Source organism: Pristiophorus japonicus, chromosome 4, assembly GCF_044704955.1.
Source record: "Pristiophorus japonicus isolate sPriJap1 chromosome 4, sPriJap1.hap1, whole genome shotgun sequence".
In the NCBI taxonomy this organism is placed as follows: Eukaryota; Metazoa; Chordata; class Chondrichthyes; family Pristiophoridae; genus Pristiophorus; species Pristiophorus japonicus.
The window spans coordinates 306,117,163-306,138,181 of NC_091980.1; the positions used below are offsets into that span (position 1 = coordinate 306,117,163).

At 42.8% G+C, this 21,019-nt stretch overlaps 1 protein-coding gene across 6 annotated transcripts in view; it reads right to left on the minus strand.

The window, feature by feature from the left end:
* The window catches only part of ttc7b (tetratricopeptide repeat domain 7B), a 453,719-nt gene extending 432,903 nt beyond the window's left edge, over positions 1–20,816 (minus strand). The window contains exons 1-2 of one of the 6 annotated variants that reach the window (XM_070879667.1): positions 20,312–20,816; positions 10,846–13,724 (exon numbers count right to left, since the gene is read on the minus strand). In XM_070879667.1, coding sequence (XP_070735768.1) covers positions 10,846–10,855 — 10 coding nt within the window. In that variant the 5' untranslated portion in view covers positions 10,856–13,724; positions 20,312–20,816. Of the gene's footprint in view, positions 1–10,845 lie in introns of all 6 variants that reach the window. The other 5 variants (XM_070879664.1, XM_070879666.1, XM_070879663.1 and 2 more) reach the window with 5 other exon arrangements.
* Between the last annotated feature and the right edge of the window lie 203 nt (positions 20,817–21,019).

A 21,019-nucleotide genomic window follows, 5' to 3' on the forward strand; every position in this document is an offset into this window, starting at 1 on the left:
CTTCTTCAACTCACTCACCAGCTCTTGGGTCATGTAAGCTGAGGTCAAGTCCAATTTTGAAAAAAGTTTGCCACCAGATAGCATCGCAAAGAGGTCCTCCGCTCTCGGTAGCAGGTACTGGTCTTGGAGTGACACCCGATTGATGGTGGCCTTGTAATCACCACATATCCTGACCGACCCATCCGCCTTGAGCACCGGCATGATCGGGCTCGCCCAGTCACTGAATTCGACTGGCGAGATGATGCCTTCCCTCAGCAGGCGGTCCAATTCGCCTTCTATCTTTTCTCGCATCACATATGGCACCGCTCTGGCTTGTGGTGTACTGGTCTGGCGTCCGGGTTTATGTGAATCATTACCTTGGCCCCCATGAAAGTGCCGATGCTGGGTTGAAATAATGAGTAAAATTTGACCAGGACCTGTGAGCATGATATTCGCTCCACAGAAGAAATTGCATTGACATCGCCCCATTTCCAGTTCACGACAGCAAACCAAATCCTCCCCAGTAGTGCGGGACCGTCCCCCGGGACAATCCAGAGTGGCAACCTGTTCTCTGAATCTTTGTGGATCACGACTACCGTGGCGCTGCCGAGCACTGAATGATCTCCTTTGTATATGTCCATAGCTGTGCGTCAATCGACAATAATTTTAGCCTCCTGGCCTTGGACACCCACAACCTTTCGAACTGTTTGATACTCATCAGGGACTGGCTGGCTCCCATGTCTAGCTCCATTAATACTTGGATGCCATTGAGGAGCACTTTCATCCTTTGCGGTGGCGTCCTGGTATATGAACTGTATATGTGCTTCCAGCGATTTCCCCCAGTATTCATTTGGCCTCGTAGGGCTTACATCGGGCCCTTCCTCCTTGTACATCAACCTGGCTGCAGGCTTCCTGCACATACGCGCTAAGTGACCGCTGACGTTGCAGTTTCTGCAGGTATATTGCTGATACCTGCAAGCTCTGGCTGGGTGTTTGCCTCCACACCTCCAGCATGAGCTGGAGGCCCCGTTGTTGGAAATAAAAGGTCAATTACCAGTCGATCGTCTCTGACTGTCTCTGTAACTGTCCTTAAGCGCACCATTATAACAGGTGTTGATGGCCCCATTACTTGCCGCATTTGTCCATTGCGATGGTATGAATCGCCGTTCAGCTAGCCATTGTCTCTGTTGAATTCCCCCTTTAGGTTCGACTACATGCTCAGGCATGTCCGATTGCCCCTGCCTACTTGGAGAACTGTATCCCGTGTTAACAATGTTGACTCCCTGTCCATTTGCTGTATTTAAGCCAAGATTTTTGTCAAAATATCATTCTGGTCTCTTCCTCCCAAGATAAATGTCTGGACCACCAAAGCCGCCATTTCCAGGGTCAAGTCTTTGGTCTCAATCAGTTTCCTGAAAACCCCAGCGTGCCCAATGCCCTCAATAAAAAAATCTTGCATCATCTCCGCTCTGCATGCATCTGGGAACTTACATAGGCTCGCCAGTCGCTGGAGGTCTGCCACGAAGTCTGGAACGATTTGCCCTTCTCGCCGACGGTGCGTGTAAAACCGGTGTCTCGCCATGTGCATGCTGCTCGCCGGTTTAAGATGTTCCCTGATCGACTTACTGAGCTCTTCGAACGTCTTGTCCGCCGGCTTCTCTGGTGCTAGAAGGTCCTTCATGAGGGAGTACATTCTGGATCAACAAACAGTCAGGAGATGAGCCCTGCGTTTGTCGGCCGAATCCTGTCCCAACTATTCCTTAGTGACAAAACTTTGCTGTAGTCGCTCAATAAAATCGTCCCAATCATCACCAACACAGTACCTCTCTTCTATGCTGCTAGTGGCCATGCTCGCGTGGTTTAAATCTCAGTTTCTTGTTGCCAATGATATGTCCTTACTATGCAGTATAAATGCACACGAGGCCCATACTTGAGAGAAGGTCACTCTGTGGCCAGTTACCTTTATTAGCCAGCACTGAAGTGATGAAGGTGGTTGGAGCTTCACTTTTTATATTGAAAGTCCAGGTTAGGTGTGTCTCCCACAAGTTCACCCCCTTGTGGTCAATGTTCTCAAGGTGTACAACTTAGGTCAGCTTATACATGGGTTACAATGATAATTGAATACATGACATAGGGCCTTGGTGATACCACTCCTGCAGTATTGTGCACAGTTTTGGTCCTACCTAAAGAAGGATATGCTTGCCTTAGAGGGGGTGCAACTAAGGTTCACCAGACTGATTCCTGGGATGGGGGTGCTTGTCCTATGAAGAGAGATTGAGGAGACTAGGCGTATATTCCTTAGAGTTTAGAAGAATGAGAAGTGATCTCATTGAAATGCATAAAATTCTTACAGGGTAGATAAAAACATAAGAAATAGGAGCAGTAGTAGGCCATACGGCCCCTTGAGCTTGCTCCGCTGTTTAATACAATCATGGCTGATCTGATCATGGACTCAGGTCCACTTCCCCGCCCGCTCCCCATAACCCCTTATCGTTTAAGAAGCTGTCTATTTCTGTCATAAATTTATTCAATGTCCTAGCTTCCACAGCTCTGAGGCAGCGAATTCCAGATTTACAATCCTCAGAGAAGAAATTTCTCATCTCAGTTTTAAATGGGTGGTCCCTTATTCTAAGATTATGCCCTCTAGTTCTAGTCTCCCCTATCAGTAGGAACATCTTCTCTGCATCCACCTTGTCGAGCCCCCTCATAATCAGACGTTTCGATAAGATCACCTCTCATTCTTCTGAATTCCAATGAGTAGAGGCCCAACCTACTCAACCTTTCCTCATAAGTCAAACTCCTCATCCCTGGAATCAACCTAGTGAACCTTCTCTGAACTGCCTTCAAAACAAGTATATTCTTTTCTAAATATGGAAACCAAAACTGCACGCGGTATTCCAGGTGTGGCTTCACCAATACCCTGTACAGCTGTAACAAGACTTCCCTCCTTTTATACTCCATCCCCTTTGCAATAAAGGCCAAGATTCCATTGGCCTTCCTGATCACTTGCTGTACCTGCATACTATCCTTTTGTGTTCCATGCACAAATACCCCCAGGTCCCGCTGTACTGCAGCACTTTGCAATCTTTCTCCATTTAAATAATAACTTGCTCTTTGATTTTTTCTGCCAAAGTGCATGACCTCACACTTTCCAACATTATACTCCATCTGCCAAATTTTTGGCCACTCACTTAGCCTGTCTGTCTTTTTGCAGATTTTCTATGTCCTCCTCACACATTTCTTTTCCTCCCATCTTTGTATCATCAGCAAACTTGGCTATGTTACACTCAGTCCCTTCTTCCAAGTCATTAATATGGATTGTAAATAGTTGGGTTCCCAGCACTGTCTCTGCGGCACCCCATTCGTTACTGATTGCCAACCAGAGAATGAACCATTTATCCCGATTCTCTTTTTTCTGTTAGTTAGCCAATCCTCTATCCATGCTAATATATTACCTCCAACCCCGTGAACTTTTATCTTGTGCAGTAACCTTTTATGTGGCACCTTGTCAAGTGCCTTCTGCAAGTCCAAATACAACACATTCACTGGTTCCTCTTTATCCACCCTGTTTGTTACATCCTCAAAGAAATTTGTCAAACATGACTTCCCCTTCATAAATCCATGCTGATTCTGGCTGACCGAATTTTGCTTTTCCAAATGTCCTGTTACTGCTTCTTTAATAATGGACTCCAACATTTTCCCAACCACAGATGTTAGGCTAACTGGTGTATAGTTTCCTGCTTTTTGTCTCGTCTCCTTTTTTTAAATAGGGGTGTTACATTTGCAGTTTTCCAATCTGCTGGGACCTCCCCAGAATCCAGGGAATTTTGGCAAATTACAACCAATGCATCCACAATCCCTGCCGCTACGTCTCTTAAGACGCTAGAATGCAAGCCATCAGGTCCAGGGGATTTATCTGCCTTTAGTCCCATTATCTTACTGAGTACCACCTCCTTAATGATTGTGAGTTTGTTAAATTCCTCCTCTCCTATAGCCCCTTGACTATCCACTGTCAGAATATTGTTAGTGTCCTCTACCATAAAGACTGATACAAAATATTTGTTCAGAGTTTCTGCCATCTCCATTTTCCCCATTACTAATTCCCCGGTCTCGTCCTCTAAGGGACCAACATTTACTTCAGCTACTCTTTTCCTTTTTGTATACTGGGAGAATGTTTCCCTGGCTGGGGAGTTTGGACCTTGGGGATCTCAGTCTCAGGCTAAGACTGGCTGGCTGCTCACTGAATCATTCATGCATTCATGCTGGAGTGAAAGGATTTAGTGGTTTTAATTAATCGTGCATTTGACATGACCCTTTGAGGACCACAAGTCACATTATTATTTTGTGTGTTCCCTCCACACCATCCACAAAGTCAAAATCCAAACTGTCTAAAATACTTTGTGGTTTTGATTTATTCCAAAGCACGCATTGTATGTATAAAGAAATATTAAATAGCTCCGTACTTTCCTCCAGTACCGATTGACTAGTTTTCTCTGGGGAATCCAAAACTAGGGGCCATAAATCTAAGATAGTCACTAATAAACCAAAAATGAATTCAGGAGAAACTTCTTTACCCAGAGTACTGAGGTGTTATACCTATCAGGAAAGATTGAACAAGCTGGGCCCCTTGTCTCGAGCAAAGTGAAGACAGAGGTGGTGACCTGATGAGAGTCGTTAAGATTATGAAAGGGTTTGATAGAATAGACGTAGAGAAGATGTTTCTACTCATGGGGGAAACCAGAACTCCTCTATTTTAACCACGGAATAGTTATCAACACTCCAGAGTGAATCAATTATAAAGGGCGTGTTTCGAAAAACATTGAAGTAAACTCAAAGATAATTGGAGCTGTAACGAGGATTATGTTACTAAAGGATTTGAGCAAGAATTTGAGCACGGAATGTTGAAGCACTCCCTTTGAGTAGCACATCCCAACAGTAAAGTGTGTAATCTGGTGATCAGGAGTTAGCTGCTGTAATGATCAAACTTGGTAGCAGAGGATGCATACGTACTCGAATTCTTCACAATATCTGACTTTTGCCTTCACACAGGGAGTGATGGGGCCGCAATGAGATGTCTGTGCTCCTGTCACAGCAATTACCATCATGCCCCTCTTTGCACCAGGTTACAGGGACCTTGCCCAGCCCTGCAGTGATCATGGGTAGGGCAGCAGGAGGAGCCCTCTGGTAATGTAGCTACTGGCCATTCTTAGACGAGACTATCCCATTGTGAGACGCTTCACAGCCAAGCTCCATCCCATCCTCACCAGACGTCAATTTTTCAAGCAAGGGCCGATGGATAGAGATTGTTTGCAAAAATCCTGGCTAGCAGCTTTTTCCTCCTCCCCACTGCTCAGGGACACCTCCTACCATTACCCTAGCTGCGATCATCTAACTCCGCAGTCTGCAAATGAAACCTGGGTGCTTCCAGATCTGTACAGCCGAGTTCCACACTTGGTAAAATATTCCCACCAACCAGCAAAATGAAATGGCTGTTGAAATAGCAGTGTCCAATGGAGGTTATAATTACCGCGAAAGGGATATACAGTAACTTCAGTAGCACCTCAACTAATCTAATTAGAGACCTAATTAATGATCAAGATGCTACATCTTACGAATGGTGTACTGGATGTAATTTCTTCACACAAGGATGACTGAAGGGGCAATCACCAGAGATGTATACAATCATCATCATCATAGGCAGTCCCTGGAAATCGAGGAAGACTTGCTTTCACTCCAAAAGTGAGTTCTCAGGTGACTGTACAGTCCAATACGGGAATTACAGTCTCTGTCACAGGTGGGACAGACAGTCGTTGAAGGAAAGGGTGGGTGGGGAGTCTGGTTTGCCGCACGTCCCTTCCACTGTCTGCATTTGTTTTCTGCAGACTCGAGGTGCTCAGCACCCTCCCGGATGCTCTTCCTTCACTTAGGGCGATCTTGGGCCAGGGAATCCCATGTGCCGGTGGGGATGTTGCACTTTATCGAGGAGGCTTATAATCACAGATGCTGCCAGAGACTTGAGCACGAAAATTTAGGCTGACACTACCAGTGCAATGTTTAGGGACTGTTGCATTGTGGGAGGTGCCGTATTTTGGATGAGACGTTAAATCAAGGTCCCGTCTGCTCTCTCAGGTGGATGGGGCATAATTTCAAAGAAGAGCAGGGGAGTTATCCCCAGTGTCTTGGCCAATATTTATCCCTTAAATCAACATCACGAAGACGGATTATCTGGTCTTTATCACATTGCTGTTTGTGAGATTTTGCTGTGCGCAAATTGGCTGCTGCGTTTCCTACATTACAACAGTCACTACATTTAAAAAAAATGCACTTCATTGGCTGTAAAGCGCTTTGGGATAGCTGGTGGTCATAAAAGGCGCTATATAAATGCAAATCTTTTTTCTTTTTTGTTATGTGGAGGTGAATATGTTTGAATAATTCCATTTAAGTCTGTAGTGTATGTATTAATGTAGTTAACCTACCTCTTATTTGTTCAACGCAAATTAAATCCTCCATATGGATTAGATCCGTCATCAAATAAGGAGACGGGAAATGTAGGGGGAATGTGCCCTCGAGGATTTTGTGATTACTTCCAGCTCCCCTTTAATTTGCTTTTCTCTTCTTTTGGAAGTACTGATCCTTTCTGGGAATTGCAACCGTGGGAGCGATGGCAGTTCTCCAATTCTGGCCTCTTGCACATTCCTGATTTTCATCACTTCACCATTGGCAGCTGTGTCTTCAGCTGCCTAGGCCCTAGTAAATGATTTTGGGGGTCCTTGTACAAGAATCATAGAAATTCAACATGCAGGTACAGCAAGCAATTAGGAAGGCAAATGGTATGTTAGCCTTTATTGCAATAGTAAGAATATAGGGCTTTAATGAGAGCACACCTGGAGTACTGTGTACAGTTTTGATCCCCTTACCCAAGGATATACTTGCCTTAGAGGAAGTGCAACAAAGGTTCACTAGATTGATTCCTGGGATGAGAGGGCTGCATTATGAGGAGAGATCGAGTATATTAGACCTATATTCCCGAGAGTTTAGCAGAATGAGAGGTGATCTTATTGAAACATACAAGATTCTTAAAGGGCTTGACAGGGTAGAAGCCGAGAGGCTGTTTCCCCTGGCTGGGGAATCTAGAACTAGGGATCAGTCTCGGAATATGGAGTCGGCCATTTAGGACAGAGATGTGAAATTTCTTCACTCAGAGGGTGGTGAATCTTTAGAATTCTCTACCCCAGAGGGCTGTGGAGGCTCAGTCGTTGAATACATTCAAGACAGAGATCAATAGATTTTTGGATATTAAGGGATATGGGGCTAGTGCAGCAAAGTGGAGTTGAGGTAGAAGATCAGCCATGATCTTATTAAATGGCGGAGCAGGCTCGATGGGTTGTATGGTTTACTCCTGCTCCTATTTCTTATGTTAAGCTTTGGAATTCACTCCCTAAACCTCTCTACCTGTCTTTCCTACTTTAAGACGCTCTTTAAAACCTCTTTGACCAAGCTTTTGGTCACCTGTCCTAAAATCTTGTGGCTTGGTGTCAAATTCTGTTTGATAATGCTCCAGTGAAGTGCCTTCGGACTTTTTACTATGTAATTTGTATATTTACGACAGGCCAAATGGTTTCAGCAAAGGTGGCCATTCTATGATGTATATCTATATAAATGCAAGTTGTTGCTGCTCTTCATGAGCGCATCTAGACAGCAAATGTCGGTAGGGAAAAAGATTATAGATGAGCCTGTTCCCATCATTGCCATGTTACTCTGAGTCAGAAAGTCGTGCATTCAAGTCCCACTCCAGAGACTTGAGAACAAAATACAGCCCAGGAAAGCAGGAGAGTTCCCCCAATGTAGTAGAGCCCAATGTTTATCACTCAATCAACATCACTAAAACAGATCATCTGGTCATTATCTCATTGCTGTTTGTGGGACCTTGCTGTGCACAAATTGGCTGCCGTGTTTCCTACATTACAGCAGTGGCCACACTTCAAACGAACTTCATTGGTTGTAAAGCGCTTTGGAACGTCCTGAGGTTGTGAAAGGCACTATAGAAATGCAAATCTGTCTTTCGTCTGTTTCACCAGACATTAGAAATTTCCACTGGGGACACTGGATAGTTCTCAGGAATGACAGAACTTTCTCCACATGGGATCAAGGAGCGATAAGGCCAACTGCAGCATCCTTACTACCCTGCTAGCTAACCCAGTGATCGTAATGTGCTCCCTGGTCTGTATGGCTCAGTACCACACCGGGCTGCGCAATTGTCCACTGAGCCACCAGTGAGAGCTGCCACAGCCAGCTCCAAGCAACACAGCGCAACGACAGACAAACCAAAACTGCAAAAAGAAACAATGCTCTTCTTTCATACTATTGGCAAGTTTATTTCAGTTTAAAAGACAGACAGTAACAAGTACATTTATTCACACAAATGTCTCTGAAAGTGTGAGCCCTTGGTTTCAATAGTAATCCTATACTTAAACGGAATGAAACTGAAGCACGTTAGTACATGCCAAACACTGCGCCACTTCTTAAAATAGCATTTGTTTACAAAGCACAATTTTCCCCACCATCCAACGCAAGTTGTCAAGTTGATACAACTTATTCAGTAAATTCCCTAAAGGAAAGGTTGTTTCCATTAGGACTAACTCTCGACACCAAGTTTACAAACTCTGTCCTTCTCTGCAGCATTAAAATACTCTTGATTTGGTTATCATCTCTGCAATAAATAAACCATATTATAAAACCCAAGTCACCATGTAATATACGCCTGAACTAACCATCACCAGAATTAATCAGTTTATATAACAAGCTGATATTTCTCTCTGTGGTTGAGCGGATATGTACAGCGAGGAGTGAAAATACAATACTTTGGCATTTTTCTTTAGTTTTTCTTTTTAAAAACCTTCGCTATCAACTCGACGTTGCCAAAGTTCTACACAGAAATGCTTCAACACTTTCATTTCCTAGCCCAGCTAGAAAAAGAGAGACTAGTTCCGAACAGACTATTGGATATCGAACGTACGAGTACGGTCTTGTGTTGCATAAAGTGTAAAACTGCTAGGATTTCCACAGTGTGTAGCTTACCTTGTACAGGGAGAAATACTTGTACAACACCCGAGAATTGCTGTGTTTTTTCCCTGTTACAACAGCAATGTTTGAGAAATATATATAATATATGTATACATAAATAGGAATTATTCTCTTAAGTCAAATATATTGAGCCATATTAAACAAGTACAGTAGCTATTCACATTGTAACTCTCCCTCCCTCCCACCTTTAAAACTTTTAAAAACTCTCTTCTATCAAATACTGTTACAAATCCACTATTAAAAAAATCCTTCAGCTTTATTTAAATTTCTACGTCCTTATCTGGTGGGTTTACTATACGCTATATTCAGGCTGGGGAAGTCTTAGGTAGTTGCAAGGTTGGGGACAGAGAGATAATTTTGCTGGTGATTTATTTTCTCCCAAGCTTTTAGGCTCCCTCTATCGTCCAACCCAGGCCACTCGTTCCCAGAGTCCCTCCTTTCCTGTAGAGCTACAACAGGCCTACAGAGCAATGTGCAGGATAGTATAAGCAGACCTATACTACCCTGTAGGATGGCATAGTTCTCCCCAGGTAAAACCAGGAAAGGCTCCAAGGCCAGTCAGGATCTGAAAGCGGAAAAACAAAAGGAGGCAAGTTAACCTTTCGAAGACCCTCTGCGAGTTCCAACGAGAAGCCCCGTCTGATGCTAACTCGTCTCTTCCCTTTCAGACACTGACTGACTCGCTGTGCATTTTCAGTTACAGTTTCGGATTTTCAGCAATGGTAGTTTTCTTTTTAAAACTCGGCGCTCGCGATGGGGGTGGGGGGGAACACAGTCAATGGTACAGAGCGATCCATGAGCCACCAGCAAAAATGGTCTCCCTCCTTTAGTCCAACCACATCTTCAAATTGCACTGAGTCCTGCTGATTTATTTACTCCCAGACTGGATGTACCAAAGTGGAAGTTTGAAGATAAACAGGATTAGCACTCAAACAAGTATTAAACCTCGTTAGGCTATGCTGCCTACAGCACTGACAATGTGTTCTGCTGCCCACTAGAACAGTCCGTATTCTTGCAAACAGGGAATGTTATTACAGCAGACAGTTATCAATGGGTTCAAGAAAGTTAGCCTTCTTTCTAGCATTTGAAGGGATTGGGGATGTGGTGAGACTGCCGGGTTAATTATCAAAATGGAATCCCGCCCGTTAGGCCTAATCCTATAAAGTCTGTGTGCTTATATCTATCTCCTTCTACAGATACGGATTGGTGACTACTATATTTCCAAAATTTTTCCTTTTGAATTAAATTATTACATTATGATTTAGGAATGAAGAGAAATAGAACAATTTTCAAGTAAATTAATTAAATAAGATTGCAGGATCTCTTTCTAAGCTGACATCTAATCATTCTTTGACTTGTGCAAAGCTCATTAGAACTCACTCAAATTCTCATAACAAACCTCATTATTCTTAAAAATGGGAAGTAATCTAGTCTGAGGTGAATTCTTCAAGTAATTAGTTGGATTAATGGGGTATGATGCTTTCTGAAGGATCAACTTAGCCACAATAAGGTAGCCTCCATTCTATAAACTGGCTTCTTAACTCATCAATTCCTGGCTCTTGGAACAGATAACACTTGTGTGCAGTGTCTCAGCAATAAGTTTCCATAATGATGAAGGAGGGTTTGAAATTCACCGTTACTAGTGAGAGATATCCTATCTACCTTATAGCGAATACAAAAATAGCACGCGCCTTGGCAAAAGATTTTGAGGTATGTATAATTGAAGAGCTTGACACATTGCCCGAATAGCCCAACCCTTGTAATGTTGTCTTCTGGACTCACCACCATCCATGCTCGAGCTGCCTCACTGTCTAGATTACAAAGTTATAATAACAACACTCATTTCCTGGGGAATCTAGACAGAGAAAAAAAGTAGTACAGTAAATATTTGCTCATACTTTTTCAAAACATTACAAACATCCCATTAATTAATGCTCTGGTTTCTTTAAACAGGTGTGTAAAAAAAAAAGTACCATTCTTGGTGTGAATATTGATCTAGTCTAATATTAATAGCTGTCCCTTGATGGAGAAAAATATTCCTGATATGTATTCAGAATAGAACAAATTCATAGGCTCAATGGTCTCGTCGCAGGCTAAGCAATTGTTTCTGGGAGGTCAGTATTAACACACAATTGTTTGCAGTACATCCACTAAATGGCAGAGTGATTTGAAGCTGCAAAATCAGGGTCTTTGAGGGAATGCCAGGGATCCAGAAGGTTATCGAGCAATGGCTCGGGGATTTTGTATTGTATATATTTTTGCTGTATATTTGGTGATTCACCGGCATATTATTTTCAACCAATAAGGTTTCCTGCAGTGACAGTATTCTGACAGCTTTGTTTTCCTATGAGATTTTTTTTTGACATCAGTGGAAGTAAATTTTACATTAAAATTTGAATTTTAAAAGTTAATATTTGTCAATATTGGTGGGAGATCCCCATGAGTGTTTCAACATTTGCAGGAGGTCTCTGGCAGTGTGGCAATAGTTGTGGGAGATCCCTGGGTGGGTGTCAATAGTTACAGAGCTTCTCCCACACATAAGGAAGTGTGAAGACCTCTGTTTAAAACCCTCTTCACACTACAATTAAATGTGCAACATCATGGAATTATCTCCTCATAGAACAGGTTAAGTGAAAACTATAAGGAAATCTGACTTAAAAACATCCCGAGGGCCAGACTTGCAGTGTGAAAGACAGAATTAACTTTTATTAATTCTGAAAAAAAAATTGTATAAAACAGTGATTGTTACGTGACTGTGTATAAACAATCAGGGATGAGAAATTCCGAAACAGTCTGTACACGTAAGCAGGCAGGTTTTACATCTCGTCAACTGCTTTCCACATCAAAAGGACTCGTCCTGTACAAAAATAGACCAATATTAATCATGCAAGACATTCAACCGCTTGAAAGTTACCATTTACCCGGAGAGAATTTACTTGGAAAGGACTCGACCCAAAAAGCTGTACAAAAGCAAAACAGCACAAAAGCTACAAACGCATCATTATGTGTCGTTCCCCTGCTTGTTATCTAAAGGTGAAAAAAACGATTGGATTTATTCCGCTGCTGCTGTGATTTAATTTCACTGCACATAGGTTTTAGACTTGGACCATTACTGTGAAAGATTCCAGATGTGATTGGCACTTGTTAAACAAACCTAGAACAAAAACAAAAAATACTGCAAACGAACAGAACGTTTAAGTTAACTTTTGACAAGGTCCCACATAAGAGATTGGTGTGCTAAATCAAAGCACATGGTATTGGGGGTAATGTCCTGACGTGGATAGAGAACTGGTTGGCAGACAGGAAGCAGAGAGTTGAGATTAACGGGTCCTTTTCAGAATGGCAGGCAGTGACTAGTGGGGTGCCGCAGGGCTCAGTGCTGGGACCCCAGCTCTTTACAATATATATTAATGATTTAGATGATGGAATTGAGTGTAATATCTCCAAGTTTGCAGATGACACTAAACTGGGTGGCGGTGTGAGCTGTGAGGAGGACGCCAAGAGGCTGCAGGGTGATTTACACAAGAACGTAAGAATTAGGAACAGGAGTAGCCCATCTAGGCCCTCGAGCCTGCTCCGCCATTCAACAAAATCATGGCTGATCTTGCCGTGGACTCAGCTCCACTTACCCGCCCGCTCCCCATAACCCTTAATTCCCTTATTGGTTAAAAATCTAAAAATTTGGACAGGTTAGGTGAGTGGGAAAATACATGGCAGATGCAGTATAATGTGGATAAATGTGAGGTTATCCATTTTGGGGGCAAAAACACGAAGGCAGAATATTATCTAAATGGCGGCAGATTCGGAAAAGGGGAGGTGCAGCGAGACCTGGGTGTCATGGTTCATCAGTCATTGAAAGTTGGCATGCAGGTACAGCAGGCGGTGAAGGCGGCAAATGGTATGTTGGCCTTAATAGCTAGGGGATTTGAGTATAGGAGCAGGGAGGTCATACTGCAGTTATACAGGGCCTTGGTGAGGCCTCACCTGGAATATTGTGTTCAGTTTTGGTCTCCTAATCTGAGGAAGGACGTTCTTGCTATTGAGGGAGTGCAGCGAAGGTTCACCAGACTGATTCCAGGGATGGCTGGACTGACATACGAGGAGAGACTGGATCAATTGGGCCTTTATACACTGGAGTTTAGAAGGATGAGAGGGGATCTCATAGAAACGTATAAGATTCTGACGGGACTGGACAGGTTAGATGCGGGAAGAATGTTCCCATGTTGGGGAAGTCCAGAACCAGGGGACACAGTCTTAGGATAAGGGGCAGGCCATTTAGGACTGAGATGAGGAAAAACTTCTTCACTCAGAGTTGTTAACCTGTGGAATTCCCTGCTTAGAGAGTTGTTGATGCTAGTTCATTGGATATATTTAAGAGGGAGTTAGATATGGCCCTTGCGGCTAAAGGGATTAAGGGGTATGGAGAGAAAGCAGGAAAAGGGTACTGAAGGAATGATCAGCCATGATCTTATTGAATGGTGGTACAGGCTAGAAGGGCCGGATGGCCTACTCCTGCACCTATTTTCTATGTTTCGGCTGTAATCTTTTGTCAGAATACCTGAAACTTGAACTTTTCTGTTCCCTCCACTGATGCTGTCTTTTTCCTGGTTTTGTTAAGAGATTGCCAGCATTTGCAGCTACAAATTTAGATTCGTTCCAATCTGCCGACACAAAAATAAATAAAACTTAACATTTCAGCTGCGCTATGGCTGGATTGCCAACTGAAACTGCGCAAAATGTGCTAAAGGGGCCCCTATCTGCATATTAAAAGAGCCTGCTGCCTGAAACAGGACAGTGTAAACAGGCCGTAAGCAATGTTCCCTTTAAGCTGCGTGGTAGTGCTCGGCTGCTCCCGTGTAGCCGGCTCACTGGCTTTTAAATAGGAGAAACCGCGCGTGTGTGGTATTTTAAAGGGACCGCTCACCCAAAAAATTAAGGGGAGCATTGGCAGTAGCCAATATCCGGCCATTACCGCCTAGTCTACACCAGCTGGCCCGAGTAAAAAAGGATTCATTAGCACCCTGATACTGAGCACCCGGTGTTTATTGTGTGAAGAACCATAACACAGTTTCTAATCCACTAGGAATCTTTCACCCATTAAATAGCTCACTCCATGGTGGGATTTCTTTAGTCACTCCATGATGCGATATTCTCTCTGCATTTCATGGCTCATGTTGGGTCTCTGCAGAGAGGTGCATCTTCACTGTCAGTCTGGTTTACAAAGCTCCACCTTGAACTGCAGTGAAGCTGGCTTGCAGAATCAGTCCAGTTTGAGCAGAAAATGTCAACCTGCGCATACTGATGATGATCTAGACACTGACACGTGCTGTGGATAGCAGATCATCATCGACGAAGCACAGCAGGAAAAAGTCAACCAGAAATCTTTCCATTAGCGAAGAAGAAATTCAGGGGAAGCTTCTTTACCGGGGGAGTGGTTAGAATGTGAAATTTGCTACCACAAGGAGTAGTTGAGGCGAATAGCATTCAAGGGGAAGCTAGACAAGCACATGAAGGAGAAAGGAATAGAAGGATATGGTAAGATGAAGTAGAGTAGGAGAAAGTTCGAGTGGAGTATAAACACTGGCACGGACTAGGTGGGCCAAATGGCCTGTTTCGGTGCTGTAAATTCTATGCAGCTCTTATGTAAATTAAATTCCTATGTTATTTTAGCAGAGGTGTCAACCCATCAAATGTAACATATTTGTATGCTAATATTGTGCAGTGTCGCTTCAACCCACATGGGTTTTAATACAACTGAGGCACCATGCCAATATCAGCAATACGTCAATATATTCATTGCACTAACACACTTTTATTGCTGAAGGTAAAAAAAAAGTCACCAGAAATGAGCCAACAAGAGAAGGTGGTCAGTTTTATGTATCATATAGCCCTGGCACTTGAGGCAGTGATCATACCATTATTCCAAAGAGACTTCTGACAACTATATTATAATTTTATGAAATAAATGCATTAATTAGTTCCCAAAGTGCCTCCAGGATGTCACTAAGTTTGCATGGCTAGTTTTCACCCCCTTTTCCTGTGGATTTGTAGAGTGATAGCGAACCCGTTGTTTGTTTTGCCATGAAGCAGTGACACTTCTCATCTAACAGTCCCCCTAATTTCCAGCTCCGATAGGGAAGCCTGCAGGGATTAAGCATCAGTTGCCAAAAAAACCAATAAAAAGTTTTATGAAAACCATATAATCTGCACCACTTTAAAAATAATCACAACAGGTTGAGGTACCTCCAATCAGATGTCATCGTTTGACACTAGAAAACGTTCTTACGCAAACACTTAACGCGGCAGTACTGAATTGCTCTCCGAGCTGGTGCCAACCCATTTAAAAAAAGCCGGGTTAGAGCCTGCATTAAAACAGCAGAGAGAGAAACTCGGCGTCAGTGTGCTCACTTGATACCGGGAATATTCCCACTGGAGCAGAGAAGGCCAAGTTGAGATTTAATTAGAAGTGTTTAAAATTACAAAGGGTTTTGATAGGGTCAATAGGGAAAGACAATTTCCTCTGATGGGGAATCAGTGACAAGGGGCCATCAATGTAAAATAATCACTGAGTCAGTGAGGAGAGGGGTTAGGAGAAATGTCTTTATGCTGAGGGTTGGTGGAGCATGGAAATGGAGTGGTTCAGGCAGAGGCCATTGCACCTTTTAAGGGAAAAGTGAATAAATATTTCAAGCAGGAAGATACAGGGCTCGAGGAAAGGGCGGGTGGCAGGGTATGGATTACTCTTATCATCATAGACAGTCCCTCGGAATCGGGGAAGACTTGCTTCCACTCCTTTAAGTGAGTTCTTTGGTGACTGAACAGTCCGATACGAGAGCCACAGGACTCTGTCACAGGTGGGACAGACATTCGTCGAGGGAAGGGGTGGGTGGGACTGGTTTGCCGCGCGCTCCTTCCGCTGTCTGCGCTTGACCTCTTCACGCTCTCGGCGTTGAGATTCGAATAGCTCACGCCCTCGCGGATGCACTTTCTCCACCCAGGGCGGTCTTGGACCAGGGACTCCCAGATGTCAGTGGTGATGTTGCACTTTATCGGGGAGGCTTTGAGGGTGTCCTTGTAACGTTTTCTCTGCCCACCTTTGGCTCGTTTGCTGTGAAGGAGTTCCGCATAGAGCATTTGCTTAGGGAGTCTCGTGTCTGGCATGCGAACTATGTGGCCTGCCCAGTGAAGCTGATCGAGTGTGGTCAGTGCTTCAATGCTGGGGATGCTAGCAAGTGCCAGCACAAGCATGATGGGCTTCTTCCTGTGCTGTCAACTTTCTATGGTTACATGGATTTGCACAAGAATTGCATCAATTGGAATTTCTACGCTTTAGTTATGTTTGCTGCAGATGTTATTTTATTCCTTTCGACAAGAACCATGAACACTTTGATTTATTTATTTTTACAGCAAAAATGCCCCAAAGAAAAAAATGTATGTCATTTTCCTGTAATTGTAAATAAAGCAAAATCCTCATATGAGGCATGCGCCCCTTGGACGATATTTAAATGATCTGCAACACTGTTTATTGAAACTTTTTTGTTGTAAATGTATAAATATTAAATTGCATCAGTTTCATAGCACATTTGTCGTGGGACAATTCTTCCCACCGCACAAAATAAAACCACAATTAAATTCTCTTTAAAAAATGCAATTTGCCAACCTCCTTTCAGGAGTTGCCATTAAAACAAGTTGGCTTTAAAGTTCTAAAAAGTCTTAAAAGCTTTCACTGACTCACCTGAATGAAGCTACCAACTTTTAAAAGTTAGTACAAGTTGCTAGAAAGTTGCAATAAACTCTTCAGTGTTTGAATTATTATTCCCTCATTAAAATTCTTTAAATACCTAATAAATATAGCAATGTGGCAATGCCCTGCAACAAAGATATTCAGATTTCAATGTAAGTTGTCTGTAAAAGTCTGTATTACACAGGGTTAAAAACTGTATGCAAAAGCACATATGTTCAGTATAATCTGTTGTTATCCATGCGTGACTTCCTCAATAGTATAAATCTGAAAGGAGAAAAAGCTTTGTATTGTTCCGCAGTGTGACAAGTGCACAACTCTGAAGAAGTGTGATTTCAAACCGCACGTTTCACCCAGACTGAAGCAAGATCTGCAGTTCTTTCAAACTATCAGCTGCATTTAACCCGGATGCGAAAAAGAATCAACACCTCAACCTGCTCAGTAGCTTAAGTTAATTTGTACAAAGTCCCATTGGAGACGTTGAATTCATGACAAAAATAGCTTTTAGAAGAGATTGTAGAATTCAGCCTGAACTGTGCACCAAACATTCAGAAATCCAGTGATCGACACCCACTTCTCCACATTACAGCACCTTGCACACATTCAATACAAAGGTTTAGAGTTCCTATTTACTAAGCAAATCCCTTCGCTGAGCAAGCCTCATGAAGATCATGAACGAAAAAACAAGCTCAGTATTACAAGGCATTTAAAATGGAACTTCCTCTCCCCAGATACTGTCTGGTATTACAGGATTAACATCTACACAATATAGAAATATATTGCTCTGCAGTGCAACGTGCCCAGCACCATGTAATTCTGCAGAGAATGCAATCACAATGGTCCAGAAATTCCTGGAAAGTTTCAGTGCGGCTGCGACAAGAGTGGCATTGCATTTTTTCTGAGGAAATTTGCATGTAACCCATTCCAACCAGTTTTACATTGGAACATCATCATGCATGAATTTCCTCGATCATCGCTCGCTCTTCCCAGATACGTCTGCCGGAACACTTTGCCTCTCATTTACAGAGATCCGTCCCCTGAAGCTAGATGAATAATGCGCTGGCGTAGATTCACACCCCAAAATGTAGGCGCCGCAAACTTGAAATCAGCCGTTACTGGCGTAACTTATGGAGTTAGATAGCGATTTTCTTCGCCATTTTGTTACCGAGACCTGCATTATAGTTGAGCAAATTGCAGTCATTCTCCACGCACACAAAACTTTCAGCCTCACGCCCCACCCGCATACGTTCAGAAGGTTCAAGCAGGTGGAATGACCTTCCCGATGGGCATAGTCCTGTCCTGCATAATAATGGCAGAGGAGGAGGAGTAGAGGCAGGAGGTTCCGACAGTGAACAGCAGCTCCCTTGCTTGTGCACCTACAATTGGCGCTACATTTGCGCTTGTTTTACCCCAGTTGTAGAGCAAATTAACTCTGTAGGAAATTTCGGCACAAGTTTCCCGTCGGCAACATTAGTGCGGAAACCGCCGTGAAGTTTGGGGTCATGTCTGCATAAATGCGATCCAGGAAATTCGGGACCAATTATGTTAGCAGTCTCCAGCTCCAACTCCGAGCCAGATCTGGCATTCAATGCTCCTCTAGCCCTCAACTGAAAGATTTAAAACAAATAAAAAGGCTTGGATTTCTATAGCGTCTCTCACGACCATCGGACGTCTCAAAGCGCTTTACAGCCAATGAAATACTTTTGAAGTGTAGTTACTGTTGTAATGTGGGAAACTTGGCAGGCAGCCAAAATGCATGTAGTCGCCAATCAATCAACAGAAGCAACAAGATTTGTGCTTTTTTTTAAAAACAAAAAGACAACTATTGGGCAAGATCACACTGATATAAAAAGATGCTTGGCCCATTATTTGGTCAAAAGGTTGTTGATTATAAAGATCAAGTTTTCTTTTCTGAAAGAAAGCTTCAAAGTTTCCTATTCACAAAAGTAGTCAGAGCCAACTGGCTTTCAAAAACTCACGTATGCCAAGACAATTTATAAATCTTTTTACATTCCCTGCATCTTTACGACTGACAAAGGAAACTCTTTTACCTTGAGTAATAAAAGCAGACAGTGCTGGAAACACCCAGCACGCAGACAGAATCTGTTGAGAGAGTAACATAAGGTTAACGTTTCAGATCGCCCGATGGGTCACCGACCCCAAATGTTTTCTCTCTCCACAGAAACTACCGGACCCGCTGAGCTTTTCTCGCACGTGCTGTTTATATTTCAGATTTCCAGCAGCTGCAGCATTTTGCCTTTCCTCCCCTTTACGTTCAGTACTTGGTCACAGGGTGTAAAATCTGCCAACGGACGAACTCAAAAACGGGAAACCGAAACTTAACTAAAAGCCAGTCCTTTCCTGCGTTTGACAAATTCAGCGAGTTTTTGAAGGCGCGTTACCCTCTGCCACATAGGAGCAACAATATCCACCAGCAAACCTCTGCAGGCCAGGCAGAGTCACTTTCTTGCTAGTCCCTTGGATTCCTGTGGGTCACCTTTATCACGATGTTTCATTAACATCAGCAGCCTCGCAAAAAAAAAACTTCTCCATTCCACCCAACCGGAACCCGCACTTCTTGTCAGAGTCTCTGCAACAGGGAGTAAACATCGCGCAGAGCTACACAATCTGGATATCTTGCATTCATTGTATTAATCTGCGCCACTCAGCTACCTAACTACCGGTCACTCAAAAAACACAACTGCAAAGAAAATCATCAAAGATGTCAAAGTGTTGGCGGTGACGCAGTACTAGTTAAATTAATAGTTGCAACACAATTCTTTAAACTTGTACTCACAGGTTTGCTACACGCTTACCAACCATGCAAAAAAATAAACAGACTACATGCCAAAGAATGCATAAATAACAAAGCACGTGGCATAGGGAGCACACATTACTATCAATTAGCTTTTGTTTCAATATATAAGCAAATTCCCCACATGGCCCCCTAAAAATAGAACATATAAATTAAGGAACGTCTTAAGACTCAGATTTCCCATATGGGCCACTTACGTCATGCTTCACTTAAAATAAAATAATCCTGCAGAAGTCAGAATTGATGACACTCAGAAATGGGTACATTTTCAGGGGGAATATTCTCCCCCATTTGGAATACGGATTTCCTTATCAGACGCTACCCCTGCATCACCAGGAAGCAGTCACCACCCAATGGAACGGGCAGACAATGTGCTCCGTTGGCCTCTATTACTTGGAGCAAATCTATCACCGAGAACAGCGGCTGTGAGCGATTCCTACATGCCGCCGCACTGGAGCAGGACCACGGCGGAATACAAAACAAGCATCTGAAATATGTCAAAACAAAACGGCGACGGTTATAAAGCCGCGCAGTGTAGGTGATTAACACGAGAAATCTGAGCCGACTGTTCATCTCTGTTGCATATGTTATGTCCATCGTAGCTCGGTTTGTACGGTGATTTTCTTATGTTTGATACAGTCTTTTAGACAAAGGTAACACACCCAGCACAGCGCTTTCATCTTACTTCGTACCTGGTAGGACCTGCAGGACAGAAATATGTACGAATGTTCTTTGAAAAGTGCACCCGATAGCGTTTGTGTACTACAGCCATTCTTTCACACTTAAAAAAAGGCACAGAAAACTAAAAGCCCATTGAGTGCCAGATTGTGGAGTTTTATTTTCCCCAGAATATATATTTTTTTAAATTGGTTAATCGGTCCTTTTTAAAAAAAAATCCTTTTCCAATAGCCAGAATATTACATAGAAATTACAGCACAGAAACAGGCAATTCAGCCCAATTGGTCCATTCCGGTGATTATACGCCATACAAGCCTCCTCCTACCCTACTTCATCTAACCCCATTCTGCTATTCCTTTCTCCCTTATGTGTTTATCTAGCTTCCCCTTAAATGCATCTATGCTATTCGGCTCAACCATTCCCTGTGGTAGAGTTCCACACTCTGAGTAAAGAAGTTTCTCCTGAATTCCTTATTGGATTATTAGTGACTATCTTATATTTATGGCTCCTAATTTTGGATATATAATATATACATATATTATAGATATATATAATATACACACTATATAGAGATAGATAGATATAGAGAGAGATAGAGATATATATAATATATATAGATAGATATATAGAGATATAGATATAATAGATATATATATATAAAAATATATAGACATATATAGATATATATATATATATATTTAAAAAAAAATATATATATATAA